At 43.2% G+C, this 12,987-nt stretch overlaps 1 protein-coding gene across 1 annotated transcript in view; it reads left to right on the plus strand.

Moving 5' to 3' along the window:
* The window catches only part of MCF2 (MCF.2 cell line derived transforming sequence), a 60,408-nt gene that overhangs the window by 27,725 nt on the left and 19,696 nt on the right, over nucleotides 1–12,987 (plus strand). The window contains exons 7-16 of the mRNA XM_074882672.1: nucleotides 1,443–1,592; nucleotides 4,388–4,512; nucleotides 4,990–5,104; nucleotides 5,474–5,593; nucleotides 6,777–6,968; nucleotides 8,416–8,607; nucleotides 8,758–8,929; nucleotides 11,838–11,926; nucleotides 12,480–12,568; nucleotides 12,800–12,866. Coding sequence (XP_074738773.1) covers nucleotides 1,443–1,592; nucleotides 4,388–4,512; nucleotides 4,990–5,104; nucleotides 5,474–5,593; nucleotides 6,777–6,968; nucleotides 8,416–8,607; nucleotides 8,758–8,929; nucleotides 11,838–11,926; nucleotides 12,480–12,568; nucleotides 12,800–12,866 — 1,311 coding nt within the window. The remainder of the gene's footprint in view (nucleotides 1–1,442; nucleotides 1,593–4,387; nucleotides 4,513–4,989; nucleotides 5,105–5,473; nucleotides 5,594–6,776; nucleotides 6,969–8,415; nucleotides 8,608–8,757; nucleotides 8,930–11,837; nucleotides 11,927–12,479; nucleotides 12,569–12,799; nucleotides 12,867–12,987) is intronic.

The following is a 12,987-nucleotide window of genomic DNA, read 5'->3' on the forward strand; positions in this document are numbered from 1 at the left end:
CTGCTTTCTGCATACTGACCGAATGCAGAGAATTCAGAAAATTTCCTTTTGTTTTTTTTTCCTTTGCAAGAATTTTCCTTTAATATTGCCAGGAATCAGGCATTTAATTCCCTGACCTGCGCCTTGCCATGTGTTTCTATGCTTCCTGTACACTCTTAGTTTTCAGTGGGACTTTGTCTCCCAGATTAATGACAGGTTGGATTCCTGGTTACCTTCCAAACAAATCAAAGCACTAATGAAAAATGTACCAGACATCCTAGTGCCCCTTGGCCTGCAACATCATCCACACCAGCAGATGTGGAGTTCAGTATAAAGACAAAAGCACAAGACATTGTAGCTGGAATAACTCAAGATACTGCTTGTGCCATTAATTTGGTGCCAGTTTACGCTGATTCACTGCCAAATTAACAAGTTTTTAAAATTTTTGGCTCCTAGTTTTGTTCTTTTGCATGATGTGTTAAAGCAATAATGGCATCGCTCTCACACTTGGAGACAAAAATGACAAAATGAATGACAAAAACTGTTAATCGAAGAAAAAGATAGTTTCTAGACCGTAGCTGCATATGGTAGATAAGTGTCCATATGAAAAACCTCTCTCAAAATTCCCTTGTAGTGTGCTTATAAAACATTTCCTGAAATTTCCATGGAAAATGCACACTGTTTAAAAAAATAAACTCAAATGTAACTGATCACATTATATTACCCTGTTCTCAAGAGCAGAGCTGGAGCTGTGAGTGGGGCTGGGGCAGCCTCACCTTGCCCAGTGGTGTGGGAGCTGTTTGGTGCCAGAGCTCCCACTGGCTGTCTGGGATGTGCTGGGGAGGTACCAACAGCACTCATTTCCATCCCACTGTCTCTGCTTTGTCTCCTGCATGCTGCTTGTCTCCCTCCCTTGTCCTCTTAGTGAAGCTGGGGATGAGGTGGCCATGATGCCAGGCTGCCTTGTAACCTGCCATTCAGGCTTGCAAAGCTGGAAACATCCATCACCAAGAAGTCAAATACATCTCCAAAGCCCTGCTACCTGGAGGTGCTTCCCAGTGTGGGTTAAGCAGAGGAGAGGAATAATAGAAGAGGAATTACAGGAATTTGCAAGATGGATCCTATAGTGGCTTCTGCTATAGATGTCCAGTATGTGGTAGGAAAAAATCTCAGAGTGCACAAGAACAGGCAGCAGAAAACAAAGCGTGCCCCAAACTATCCTTATTTAAGTCCCTGTTATGGATCCAGACTGCACTAAAAGCCACCTGGCCATGTGTTGGTGGCCACTAGCTGATGCACCGCAGCACACATCAGCTCTGTCTGCAGTGGACATCCCACCCACCTCCCACAGAGCAAGCTGTTAGGCTCCCCTGCAGATCGCAGCCTTGGCTCTTCATATAGTCTTAATGATCTGTAGGAATACCCTGAATCCCAAGCCGATTGCAATTATTGTCTCCTACCAGGCAATAGAGAGTTTTGCACTAACCGTGAAGGAAATTGCACAGATGTTACAATCCTTTGGTACGGAACTGGCAGAGACCGAGCTACCGGACGACATGTATTCAATCGAGCGCATCCTGGCCCTGCGCACGGAAAAGTACTACCAGCTCAAGGTATGTCTCATCAGCAACTCCACCACGGGTTTCCAACCCCTATTTGCTCAGCAAGTTGGGATTTCTGGGGTTTGACTGCCTGTTCGTTTGGTGCCCACTCCTCCTTTCCTCCCATGCATGTGTACGTGTTGACAGACAAAATAAAACACAGCATGACTGTTTCTGTATGTTCCCCTTACATTTGCCATCCACTCAAGGAGATTACCCTGCCAGCATCCAGCAAACTGTCTCAGCTGCCGCCTCCTTGCTGGCTGCAGAAGTTGGTGTCTGTAGCATGCTCCTCCCGTGGGCTTTGCACGTCTTGCTGGCAGGAGGGTGGGTGGGAGGCTTTGTTACCTCTGCGTTCGTGCCCTCAGTGGGATTCTCTCTGCTTCACCCCCACGGCTGAAGGAACCTGCATGCACAGATCAGCAGCAGGTCTGGAGGGGTGGTTTGTCCCCAGGTCCCTCTGCCTGATGCAGCTTCCCTGGGGGGACTTCAGGGAAGTGTGCTGAAGAGCATCCAAGGTGCAGATTTTGTGCAAGCACATGGTACAGAGCACTCATGATCCCTGTCTTCATGTGAGCCTTCATGTTTCATCTTAAACAGCATTTGTGTCTTTAATATTTTAAGCTTTTTTTTCAGCTATTTATGATTGTGGTTAATATTGTTCTAGGAGTTAGTGGAAGCTTTAGTGCAGCCAGTTGCTGCTATATCGAGCTGTTGTCTTTATTGCTCCTGTATCTTTCTGGGGACAGCACAGGCCTGTCCCCAAACCCTCGCTTCAGAAACGATTCCTGTGTTAATAGCCATGCTGTGCAGTTGAAGAATGAGCTCCTTTGCCTTATGACAGGATTCATTTACATAATTCAAAGAAGTGTATCTATTTTCATTTATAGCCATTTGTCATTCACGTGACAGTGAGTTCCCATAAGGCTGCCTGTAAGAAATATGCAATATGACATCCAAAGTGTTCTGTGTGTAGGCATAAATGTATGTGCGTATGTATAGAATGTATCATTGTAGATACTGCCAATAGTTCTTTATTTCTTTTTTGTAAATGAAGAGAGCTGTAGTATAAAACGACGGCTACATATATTGCAGTATGACTTACTGACTTAAACTTCATGCTTAGGACTATAGCCAAAGTGCAGGGGGCAAATACCGACTACACAATGTGGTCCTGTATATAAACCAGTCAGTAATACACACTTTCCTCTGTGGAGTAATAAAACATATCAAGTGTTTTCATTTGCATATAAAGCACAGCAGTACTCAGTACAAGGCATCTGTTGCTTTTAATGCCTCGTCTATTAATTTCAAATATCAAACCCACTCACTGGCTTTTGACTGAAATGAAGTCCGTTGGCTTTTTTCTTTTGTTCCTTCTAAGACCATGAAAGATGAAAGCAGATGAGAAACTGTGCACAGATTGTGGTGACAGCAAGACATGGGATCCTTGTCTCTCTCATGACAACCCCAAGATTGGTACAGCTGATTCCTGAATTCAGATAATGAGTTGATCAGAATAATTTATGTAGCTGTGATACCGAACAGAAGCTGGTTGCAAACACAATGAAAAAATGACAGAGTAACTAAGAATTTAACCTCTTTGATATACTGAATGGGAAAAAATCAAGTTAACACCTGTTTGACAGTCAGGCTAATTTGTCGTACGTATAATGAAAGGCTCTGAATCAAAAAGGGAATGCAGGGCTCTGGAGAGTGAGATGTAAGAGGATGAAATAACAGCCACCTGCAATCTAAAGCATGCTGCATAATTCCTCTTCCCTTTTGAGTCTCCTGGATGTAGTAGTATCAAAAGGAGACAGAGGTTTTTGCCTTGTGGTCATCTCCCGTGATGTTTTAGTGCTAAGGATGCAAACTGGCAGCAGACACTGTGTGTGGGAGAGGAGAAGCTCTTGTGGCTGTGTCCTCCTGCTCCTGGGCTGCTGCCCTGACGATGCTGTTATGTTTAGGTTACTGTGAGCTATCTGGGGTAGACAGACATTTAAGCAAGTCTGTGCTTTCTGAATCTTCTCCCTAAAGTGATTTTGTTGTTGTTTCTCTTGCAATAGAAATCTGGCCACCTCCTAGGATGGAGTTTTACTCCTCCAGGAGCTGGCTCTCCAATGGAGCCATGCACAGGTCTCTCCTTCAGGGCTCCTTCCGACTTGGTTCATCAGCCACATCTATTTTCTCCTTCCTTCTCACGTCTGTGTTTTATCTCTTTTTTTTTTCCTGAAAATAATTGTCTAAATGCACCTGTTTGCTTTGGGGCTGAGCCCAACACTCCACTTCCCTAAGTGGAGGTTACGTTGAAAGTGCTGACTTGCCTCTATACATAGAGGCTTTAAGTAAATGGTGCCACACAGTCTCAGTCCCAGCTTTGTCCCGCTGTGGAATGCTCTTCCTACAACCTCCTGTGACGACCTTGATGGAGAAGCACAGCCTCCAAGCTGGAGAAATACTTGCTTGAATACATGAAATACATGAACCTGTAGATAGGTATCTAATACAAGCCCACCTGCTCACCAGGAGAGACCTGTGGTAGTGTGTCCTTCCGCCTCTTGAATCGTTTTGTGGCCTGATGTTTTCATGTGTGCCAGCCTGGCGACGAGTCCTTGGTTCAACCTCCTCCAGCTCCAGGGGCTGACCCCACATTAAGGGGGCTAAAACATCTGCTGGGAGTCCTTTGGTCTGATGGATACTAGTGCTTCATTTCATACAGGGAAACTAAGGCAGGAGAAATACAGAATGACTTATCCTTACCTGACAAAAAGTAGCTTGAATCAGAAATGTTTTGCATTATACAGGAAGATATCACAGCAGTCACAAAAGAGGGAAACTTGCTTTTGAGCAGTTTTGAAGAGCCTGACTCTGAGGAATGCAGTCAGGATCAGCACCACGAGAGGCCTGGGGACTGGGAGACTGTGAATCGGTGAGTGCACTATGTTCCTAATTTGTCTGATTTGTGAGTGGAAACATTCAGGTTATTTAAGCATAGATATGTTGTTTAGGTCATGTATCAAACAGGTAAAGACAAAGATACCAGTGTTTTGCTCTAGACCCATTGAATTGCTGGGTGACTTGAGTCAAACGACTTTGACCTGCTCTGATTTTTTCTCCCACTGATACAATGAGGCTGTGGAGCGGATGCAGGGTTCTCCCCTGGCAGGCTCCCAGCCATCATTCAGGTAAATGGGGACAGCAACAACTGCTTCACACAGGTGCTGTCATCTGCAGTGATGATTTTATTAAAATTCTGAGATCTTCACAAGTCATATATGCACATCCGTTGACTTCTCCTGAGAGCTTGGATCCAAAAGACCTGAATAGGTGATCTCTAGGGCTTGTCTGTCTCTGCTTGTCCTCTATTTGCAAGTTGTTCCAACCCTGTCCTTTTTCTGTGCTCCAGGTTACTTGGCCAGCTTCATGAGATGGAGACTGCTTTTGATGGCTTCTGGGAAAAACATCAGTTAAAAATGGAGCAATATTTACAACTGTGGAAGTTTGAGCAAAGTTTTCAAGAGGTATGATCAGCTGCACTTCTATGGGCAGAAGGAGGAGTTGGAGACGAAAAGGATTGGAGAGGAGAGAAGATTTTATGCTTTTTATTTTGAGAGTGTTTAATTTATGCTGCTGTTCCTGACTCTGACAGGGCTGGCTAGCTTGGGGAGACCACTGTGCTTCCTCATTCAGAGCTAATTTAGGTATCGCTGCCCTGCAGTTGCATAAATTTTGCTGATAGAAGCATCTTTGAATTTAGAAATTAGTTCTTGGACACTAGTTTTATTATCGGATTTAGCAGTCTTAGCTAAAGTGTGATTAATTTTGGTCAGAGAATGATTTTCTGCCTATGCTTTGTATCCTTTTGCAGCAGCCTTCTTCTTTGTGTCTAGGTCAAGAATGCCATTGAATTTTTAATGGGTCAGCAAGCAGAGGTGCCCGACACTGGTGACAGTGTCCCCCAAGTAAAACAGAGGCTCAAGGACCTGGGTCATTTCGATGGTATGGCTCAGGTGAGAGAATCTTCCACAGAAAGAGGCACTAATGAAACACAAGAGGCACATTCTGTATTTGTGGTAGGAGGTGCTTTCTGAATTTACCTGATTCTGGTGTAATTCGTTGGTAAGTGGCTGCACAAAAGGATTGATTTTATGTCTTTGCTCTGTGCAGCAATGCTGTGATCACTCTGAAAGCCAGGAACAGGATATTTAATTATCATAGTTAAAATAAATTGCTGAGCCACCGTGAAAATCCAGAACAGATAAATTTCTGAACATAGGGGAGGCGTGGGAGTTAATGAGCTGGAAGAAGAATTATTTATATGTTAAGTGATTTAGCAGTGCTAATAGGCAGCAACTTGTTACCAGGCACATGGAGAGGCAAAAAAGTTGCTATCTTGACGTGTCTGTGATTTGAACATAACATATGGATGAAGACTAAGAGATGTAGTGGAATGCAGAGTGAAGGGAGATGATTCATGGAAGCCCAACTGAGGATGTGATTTCTGTAAAGGGGTGTGCTTGGCAAGTGGGCCAGGGCCAGTGGAGAAATCCTGAGGGATCTGGACAAAACCCCCAGAGGCTTCTTTGAAAATAAGAGTCCTAGGGGAAAGATCTAAAGCTTTTTGGCCATTTGGAAGAAATGTTTGTGGAGAGAGGGAAGAGGAACCAAAAGCCAAGCAGACGGGGTGCACCAGGAAAGCAGTCCCAGCAGAAAGCCAACCCTGGAGAAGATGTAACCATTACACTGACCGAGATGTGCAGACAAGTGAGCATGGTCTTTGCATCAAGCTTTGCTGTGAAGGGCCTGGTTTGTTTTAACCATAAACCTTAACTGCTCAAATTCCCTTTCATGCTTATGAGCACAGTGTGCCTAAACTGGACATCAGCTGCATTTTTTTTAGAGTGCAGTTCCTGGAGACAACAGCAGTACATTGCCAGCAGCCATTCACAGCATTGCTAGTTTGGTAAAACACTGTTTTCTTCTTCATCCTCTTTTTTGGATAGCAAAAGTTTTTTTCCCAGATGATAGGTGCCATTTTATCCTGCGTAAGCCACCCATTCTGGCTACTCCTAATGGCAGTCATCTCCGTGTGTACCTGAAATCTGGTAAGACAAGAAAGGGCATGCTGTTACATGTAGATATTTTGTCATTATTTCAGTAAATGTGCAGGCTATTTTCTTCCTTTCACTGAAGGATCTGATAGGGAAGGCTCAGGTGGTGATACTGCATGGACACCAGCTAGCAGCAAATCATCACTACGCACTCAACTTAATCTGCCAGCAATGCAACGAGCTGCGGCACCATTCTGATGTCTTGTCTGATGAGATCAAAAGGAAGCAGATGCGACTGCAAAAGACCTTGGATCTTCATACCCGCCTTCAGCAGGTAGAGTTCAGAGACACAGTGTGTTGAGAAGTAGATAGTTAGCTTCTCCATGGGGTTAGCCTCTCTACTTCTTAGCTGGAAGCGTCTGAAATTTGCAGCTTTGCTTCAGCAGTTCGTGGTTGGAAAGTGTTCCCCAGAGGCTGGAAGAGTGCTTCACCCCTCGCTTAGCTGGTTAAATTAGCAAACAGATATCTGCTGGTACTGTGAATAGTCAGCAGAAAGAGGTGAGCATCTCCAGAGGGCAATTCAGAACACCAAAGTTCAGCTGCTGCAGTTGGTCATGCTGCCGTGCTGCCTCCATGTATTAATTGACTTTCGAGGTTTTCATACCCAGTGCAATAGAGGTAACACTTTCAGATAAACTCCAGCCCTTTTTTCTTAGCGATTTATTAAGAATGAACATAGCTGACTGTAAAATAAGGTGACAGATTGGTAGATAGGCACAGCTGCTGTGTGCTAGCATGGAAGTGGAGTCATGTGGCTCCAACGTTCTTTGATATCTTAATCAGCATCAAATATTCATTTAGGGAAATTCACGCTAATTAGGCCAGAAGGCACATGGCTTTAATATGCTTGAGGCCATTAAGAGAAGAAATGAAGTTTGACCCTGTTCCCTTTCACTGTTTCAGGGGACTAGGGAACTTGTTTTTTCTCTCTGTGTGCTCCACTTCAACATTGCACTGATCTGTGGGGACGGATGGTTCCTCAGCAACCTCTCAGCTGCAGGGTAGTATCCTCTCCTGGGCTACTTGCAGTCCTGGTTGGTGCTAGTGGTCTAGCCCATGGGCTCTGCTGGAGCACACCGTGGTCCTGCTCTCCATGGTCTCCCTTTCCGTTCACAGCACTGGAGATCCTCTCTTGTTCTTGGCTGCAGCATCTTCTCACACCTGTGCTCACCACAGTGTGTGAGTGCCAGCTGGACCCCAGCCTGGTGTTCAGCTATTACTTGTGCATGTTAAATGTCGACCTTTAAACTGCAATTTAAAATCCCTATTTTTTTAAAAACATGAATGCAATTACTTTGATCATTCCTCGCAGTTCAGGTCTGTGCTGAGCCAAGCATTTATCTCAAGAAACCTGCCTGTCTCCTTTTAAACTCTGTAGTGCCCCCTTCAGCTTTCTGAGTTGGATAAATAAAGATCTGCTTATCATTTGTTCAGCTATGCACTGAATAGTGCTGCTGTGTCAGTTAGACCTCTGGTTTTATCCAGGCACAACTAGGAGCACAACTTGGATGGGTATGTTGAGGACTGCAGTCACCCTCCAGAAAAAATGTGGCCTTTCTATTTTCTAATCAAAATGCAATAGCTGCTGAGGTCTTTAGAGTACTAATTAGCTCCATGTTGAAAGTACAGATCCAGTAAACGATATTCCTCATGGGAACCTTGATTTAGTAGGGGTGCCACTGACGGTCTCGCTCCCTGTGTTTGCCCCATGCTGTTACCAGGCTCTGCAGTGTTGTGACGAAGGTGCCTACCTGCTTGCCAATCAGCAGATGGACAAGTGCCAGTCTAAAGAAGGCGCTCAGAAAGCTCTCCAGGACATAGAAAAGTTTCTTGAAAACTCTTCAGCCTACTTAAACTATGATCCCCAAGCCCTACACTACGATTTTGAGTCAGTCTTAACATCTGAATTGAAGGTAAGCAACCCCTCCAGTTCCTTGTTACACAGGTAAAAAGCAAGATCGGACTGTGTTGCAGTGTTGTCAGCTTTATAGTCCTCTGTTTCAGGTCAAAGTGCAAAATAATGGTAGTTACTCGATCATGGAAATCTTTTTCACTCTCTACAGTGCCAGATACAGTCAGTGCAGGTCAAGCTTGAAAACGTTCGAAGCATGTTTGAGAATCGGCAATCTTGCTTCAAGAAGCTGTTGGATAAACACGTGCGGCCTGTTCAATTAGTAGCCCCTCGGCCAGAAAATCCACCGAGATCAAAATCACCATTATTCTCTCCTAAGCATGGTAAAATATTTTAAGCTTATGGTATTTTCAGATAATTCTGCTTTGAGACAGGGGGAGTCAGGCTACGGGCAGTTTTGAGAAACCAACTAAACCTTGCTGGCTGATACAGAGTTGTTATATAATGCTAAATGTATATGAGATGATTTATTATCTTTCCAAATTTGTGTCTAGCTCCCCATACCTGTGTGAAGAATGGGGCTGGTTGCTTGGTATTTATTTTCACTTCCTGCTCAGTGAAAAAAGAATGCTGTAAAGAGTGCATACTTTCAGTTCTGCTTTACAAGCATCCTACTGGGCTGAAAACTGGTGAATTAGTATTACAGGGAAAAAGGGCAAGGTTTATAAATCTATTAGCCTACATATTCTCTGTGGCTGTCTTGAGCTGGAACTGACAAAGTTAGAGTGATGTTTGCAGAGGAGCTTGGAGAAATGAGGAACTGAAGTCTCATGAACAGAAATGAGCTGGATGCTTAACTCCCTTTGATTTCTTGAGGATGTCTGCCTTAAATCCCAATTGTGGAATAATTAATGCCTGTAAGGGTATAAATTCTGGTTGAACTGAGGTCACTGAACGTTCCGCCCTGATTTTGGTAATGGGATGTGACACAATGTTAGCTTTAAATGATAACATTAAAACTTTCATCCTTGGCAGCCCTGTATGTATCAGAATTAAAAAGTATTCCAAAGTAATGTCCATGTATTTTAAACCAGGGATATGATAAGTTATGTGGGAATTAAGCTACTCAAGATGCAGGCCAGTGCAGCAAATAAATCCCAAATTTCCTCTTCCCAGGCTGATGCCACCTTCACGAGACCACACTGTCCTCTGAACCCCACTCCTCAATCAGGAAAAAAGCTCTGAGTCTTTAAACTAGAGCATTGCCCATTTTACCTGATGTAACTTTTCCAGCTTTCTAGAAACAGGAAAGCGTTAAGGAGGAATTATTGACTTAAGGAGTAGGGTTAAATGGGTGGCCACATCTGTGGGATGTTGTGAGACCATCATCAATCAGCTGGACTTATTTCATGGCTGTATGGGATGCACGTTTTTCTAGCAAAGGCACTCAGTTGCCTGCAAAGCACAGGTATCCTCCATTAATCCTCTTCCTGAAAGAGATGATCAAGTGTGTTGAAATGAGCATAGCCAGCAAGCAGGGAAAGACAAAAGGCTCCTCTTTGGATAGATCATGCCAAGAGAGCTTTTTAATAAGGCCTCTGTTTGATACAAAACATCAAAATGCTGCAGGCCTGCTGGCGTGATGTGCAGTGTCAAAGACACATGCTGGGCTCTGCCGGGAGTGCTTTGAGATGGATGGGTTTTATGGCATGGATTGAAACCAAACCATCTCTGAGCACATTACTTTTGTCCTCTTTTTCTTTCTTTCTTTCTTTTGTTTCCCTCCTCTTCTTTTTCTGTCTGAGGACAGACACTTCCTCTTTCATCTTTGCCCTGGATTTGAAGCCTGTCTGATAAATGTGGTTCTAATTTTGAAACCACTTTTTTGGGGGGAAAAAAGAGTAAACTTATCCTGTCCTGAGCCATAAAGCATAGTGAGATGTGGAGAAGCGGTACGGCAGGGTGTAGTGGAGCCTGAGTGCTGGAGTAACATCCCTCTTGCATCAGAACACCGGGCTGCAGCGGGGACCACCTCCTGTCTGACTCCTGTCCGTGCTCCCTTCCTCCCCATGGGAGTCTCCCAGGAGGACCACTGGCAAGTCCTCCCTTCTTTTGGGTCTTCCCGTCCGCGATGGGTCACACCCCATGCACGCCTCTGATCTGCTCTCCAGCAGCCAGATCTCTCTTTTTCCTCATCTGGCGTGTTTACATGTGGAGGTCTAAGGCCTTGTTGGTGTGATAATATGTAGTAACTCTATCTTACAGCAACCCCATCTTTAGATGGGGCGTCTGCTCTCCACGTGGGTTTCCATTCCTCTGCATCCATTTTTCTCCCTACATCTTCTGCTTCACAAAAGGTGGCTCCTTGGTGTCAGCACTGTTCAAACCTTCAATCTAGACACAGCTGCTGTTGCATTCATATGTGCTGTGATACCTTTTTTCACCCTAATGGAAAGATAGTTCATTAGTTCAGGTTTTGGTTTTTGTTTTTTTTTTTTTTTTTTTTTTTTTTCACTTTGGTAGCCTCTTTTTTTTCTTTTTGTAAGTAAGATGAATATTGCACATGAGAATGTGTTTCTTTTTGGTGCAGCCACTGGGACTGCAGCCTGGCACATGGAGCTGTCACTGAGGCTGGAGCCAGCGTGATGCTGGAGAAATTCATTATTGCCATTCATGTTGGGGGGAAAGGACCCTTTTGGTGAAGAATTGCCATATTGACTATTTGGGAGTAAGAAGTATTTGCAAGATGTCATATAACTCACTGGGAGATTGACGTTTTATTTTTAAGCTTCTAATTTACCTCTGTGACCCAAAGTATTATAACTTGTGATTATTTACTGACAATATCAACAAATTCTTCTGAGGTGGAGAAATAGTTTATACTAGCTGAGCATCTTGGCCTATGTTTATAAAAGGACTTTAAAACAGTATCCCGGTAGGTGATGTTCCTTTTGGTAGTTTGTTTGATTTTATTGTTTTCTATCATTTGCAACAGGCTTCACAGACTTCGTTAGATTTTGATTACAGTATTCACTTAATGTACATTTTGGTTTTTCTGATTACTTTTTCCTTTATGCTCTTTATAACAACCTGTGTTGCTTGTGCTATTTGGCATTAGTATTGTTGTTTGAGATAGATACCCTTATTTTGTCAGTTTGCTTGTAGTATTAGCTAACTAATTATTCATTCTTAAAATGTATCCCATTTTTCTCTGTGACTTACTAGTTTCTGTCTGAACTATCTACTTCACTACAGGTGTACATTATATAATTATGTTTTTTTCTACCCAAGGTGTGGATTTTAATTCCAGTTTGAAATTTTCATTTGATCTCTCTCTCCCTGGGAAGAAAACATCAAGAAAAACTCCAAGTTCTCGCAAGGTAAAAATTATTCATGAAATCTGAATGAGTTTTATACACTGAAAAACTGAAACCCTTCTAAAAATTGGTTGTACTTAGACTTTGGATTTGAAGATGCTCTTTTTTGTTCCCTTAAAAACAAACAAAACAACCCCCCTTTTATATCTGTATGGTTTACTTGGATTAGTCCAGCACCTGAGATCTATCTTGGATTGTTTTTCCAAGTCATAGATATCAATTTCCTCTGTGTTATTCCCTGAACGTGTTCTTTGCATAAAAGTGATGCCTATTAGGAAAACTCCCCATCTGCAGATATTTCCCCTGTGGAAACTGTTCTCTGCTCTCTGCACTAATGAATTATGTTACCAGTATTTTCAGGTTTTATGTAGCAGAGTAATTTCTGGGAATATTTGGCTACTCATTATACTCTATGCCCTTTTAAAGTTTTGTGTCACAAAGGATGTCTTAAAAGGAAGCATATTTCATCCTCATGCTGACATCAGGGGCTGGGCTCATCCTGCCTCTGCAGTAACCTCCACGCAGCTCTTCCCAGTACATTCCATTTCTCTTCCAGATCGAAGTAATGCATGACTATCAGGAAAAACGGAATTCCTTGCAGTATTTCATTTCAGACAGTGATGACAACTTAGATATACTAAAAGGGTAAGCTTTTGTTTACATGACTCAAAATGATGTTTATTTCTGGCCAGTCCTTGCCCCATCCATGTGTTCCTCCAACCTGACTTGGGTGTCATCTCTTGCACTTTTGCCTGTTTTATCATCCCTGTGTTGGTTATTCATGAGATCACACCATGTTTTGGGCTAGTTGAACCTCACTGATTACCTGTGATTTTTTTACAGACATAAAAATAATACACTTTTTCTTTATTTTAGCCATGTCATAAATGAGCTTATAGAAACTGAGAGAGTGTACGTAGAGGAACTGTTCACTGTTTTAACGGTGAGTGACTTCTTCAGATTGCTCATTACTGTTCCCTGGTGACTTGTACAAAAGGGTACCTGTCACTCTATCAAACTAAGCAAAAATGTGATCAGGCAGGTTTCTACCAAACTGTCAGATC

Source organism: Strix uralensis, chromosome 13, assembly GCF_047716275.1.
Source record: "Strix uralensis isolate ZFMK-TIS-50842 chromosome 13, bStrUra1, whole genome shotgun sequence".
Lineage (NCBI taxonomy): Eukaryota > Metazoa > Chordata > Aves > Strigiformes > Strigidae > Strix > Strix uralensis.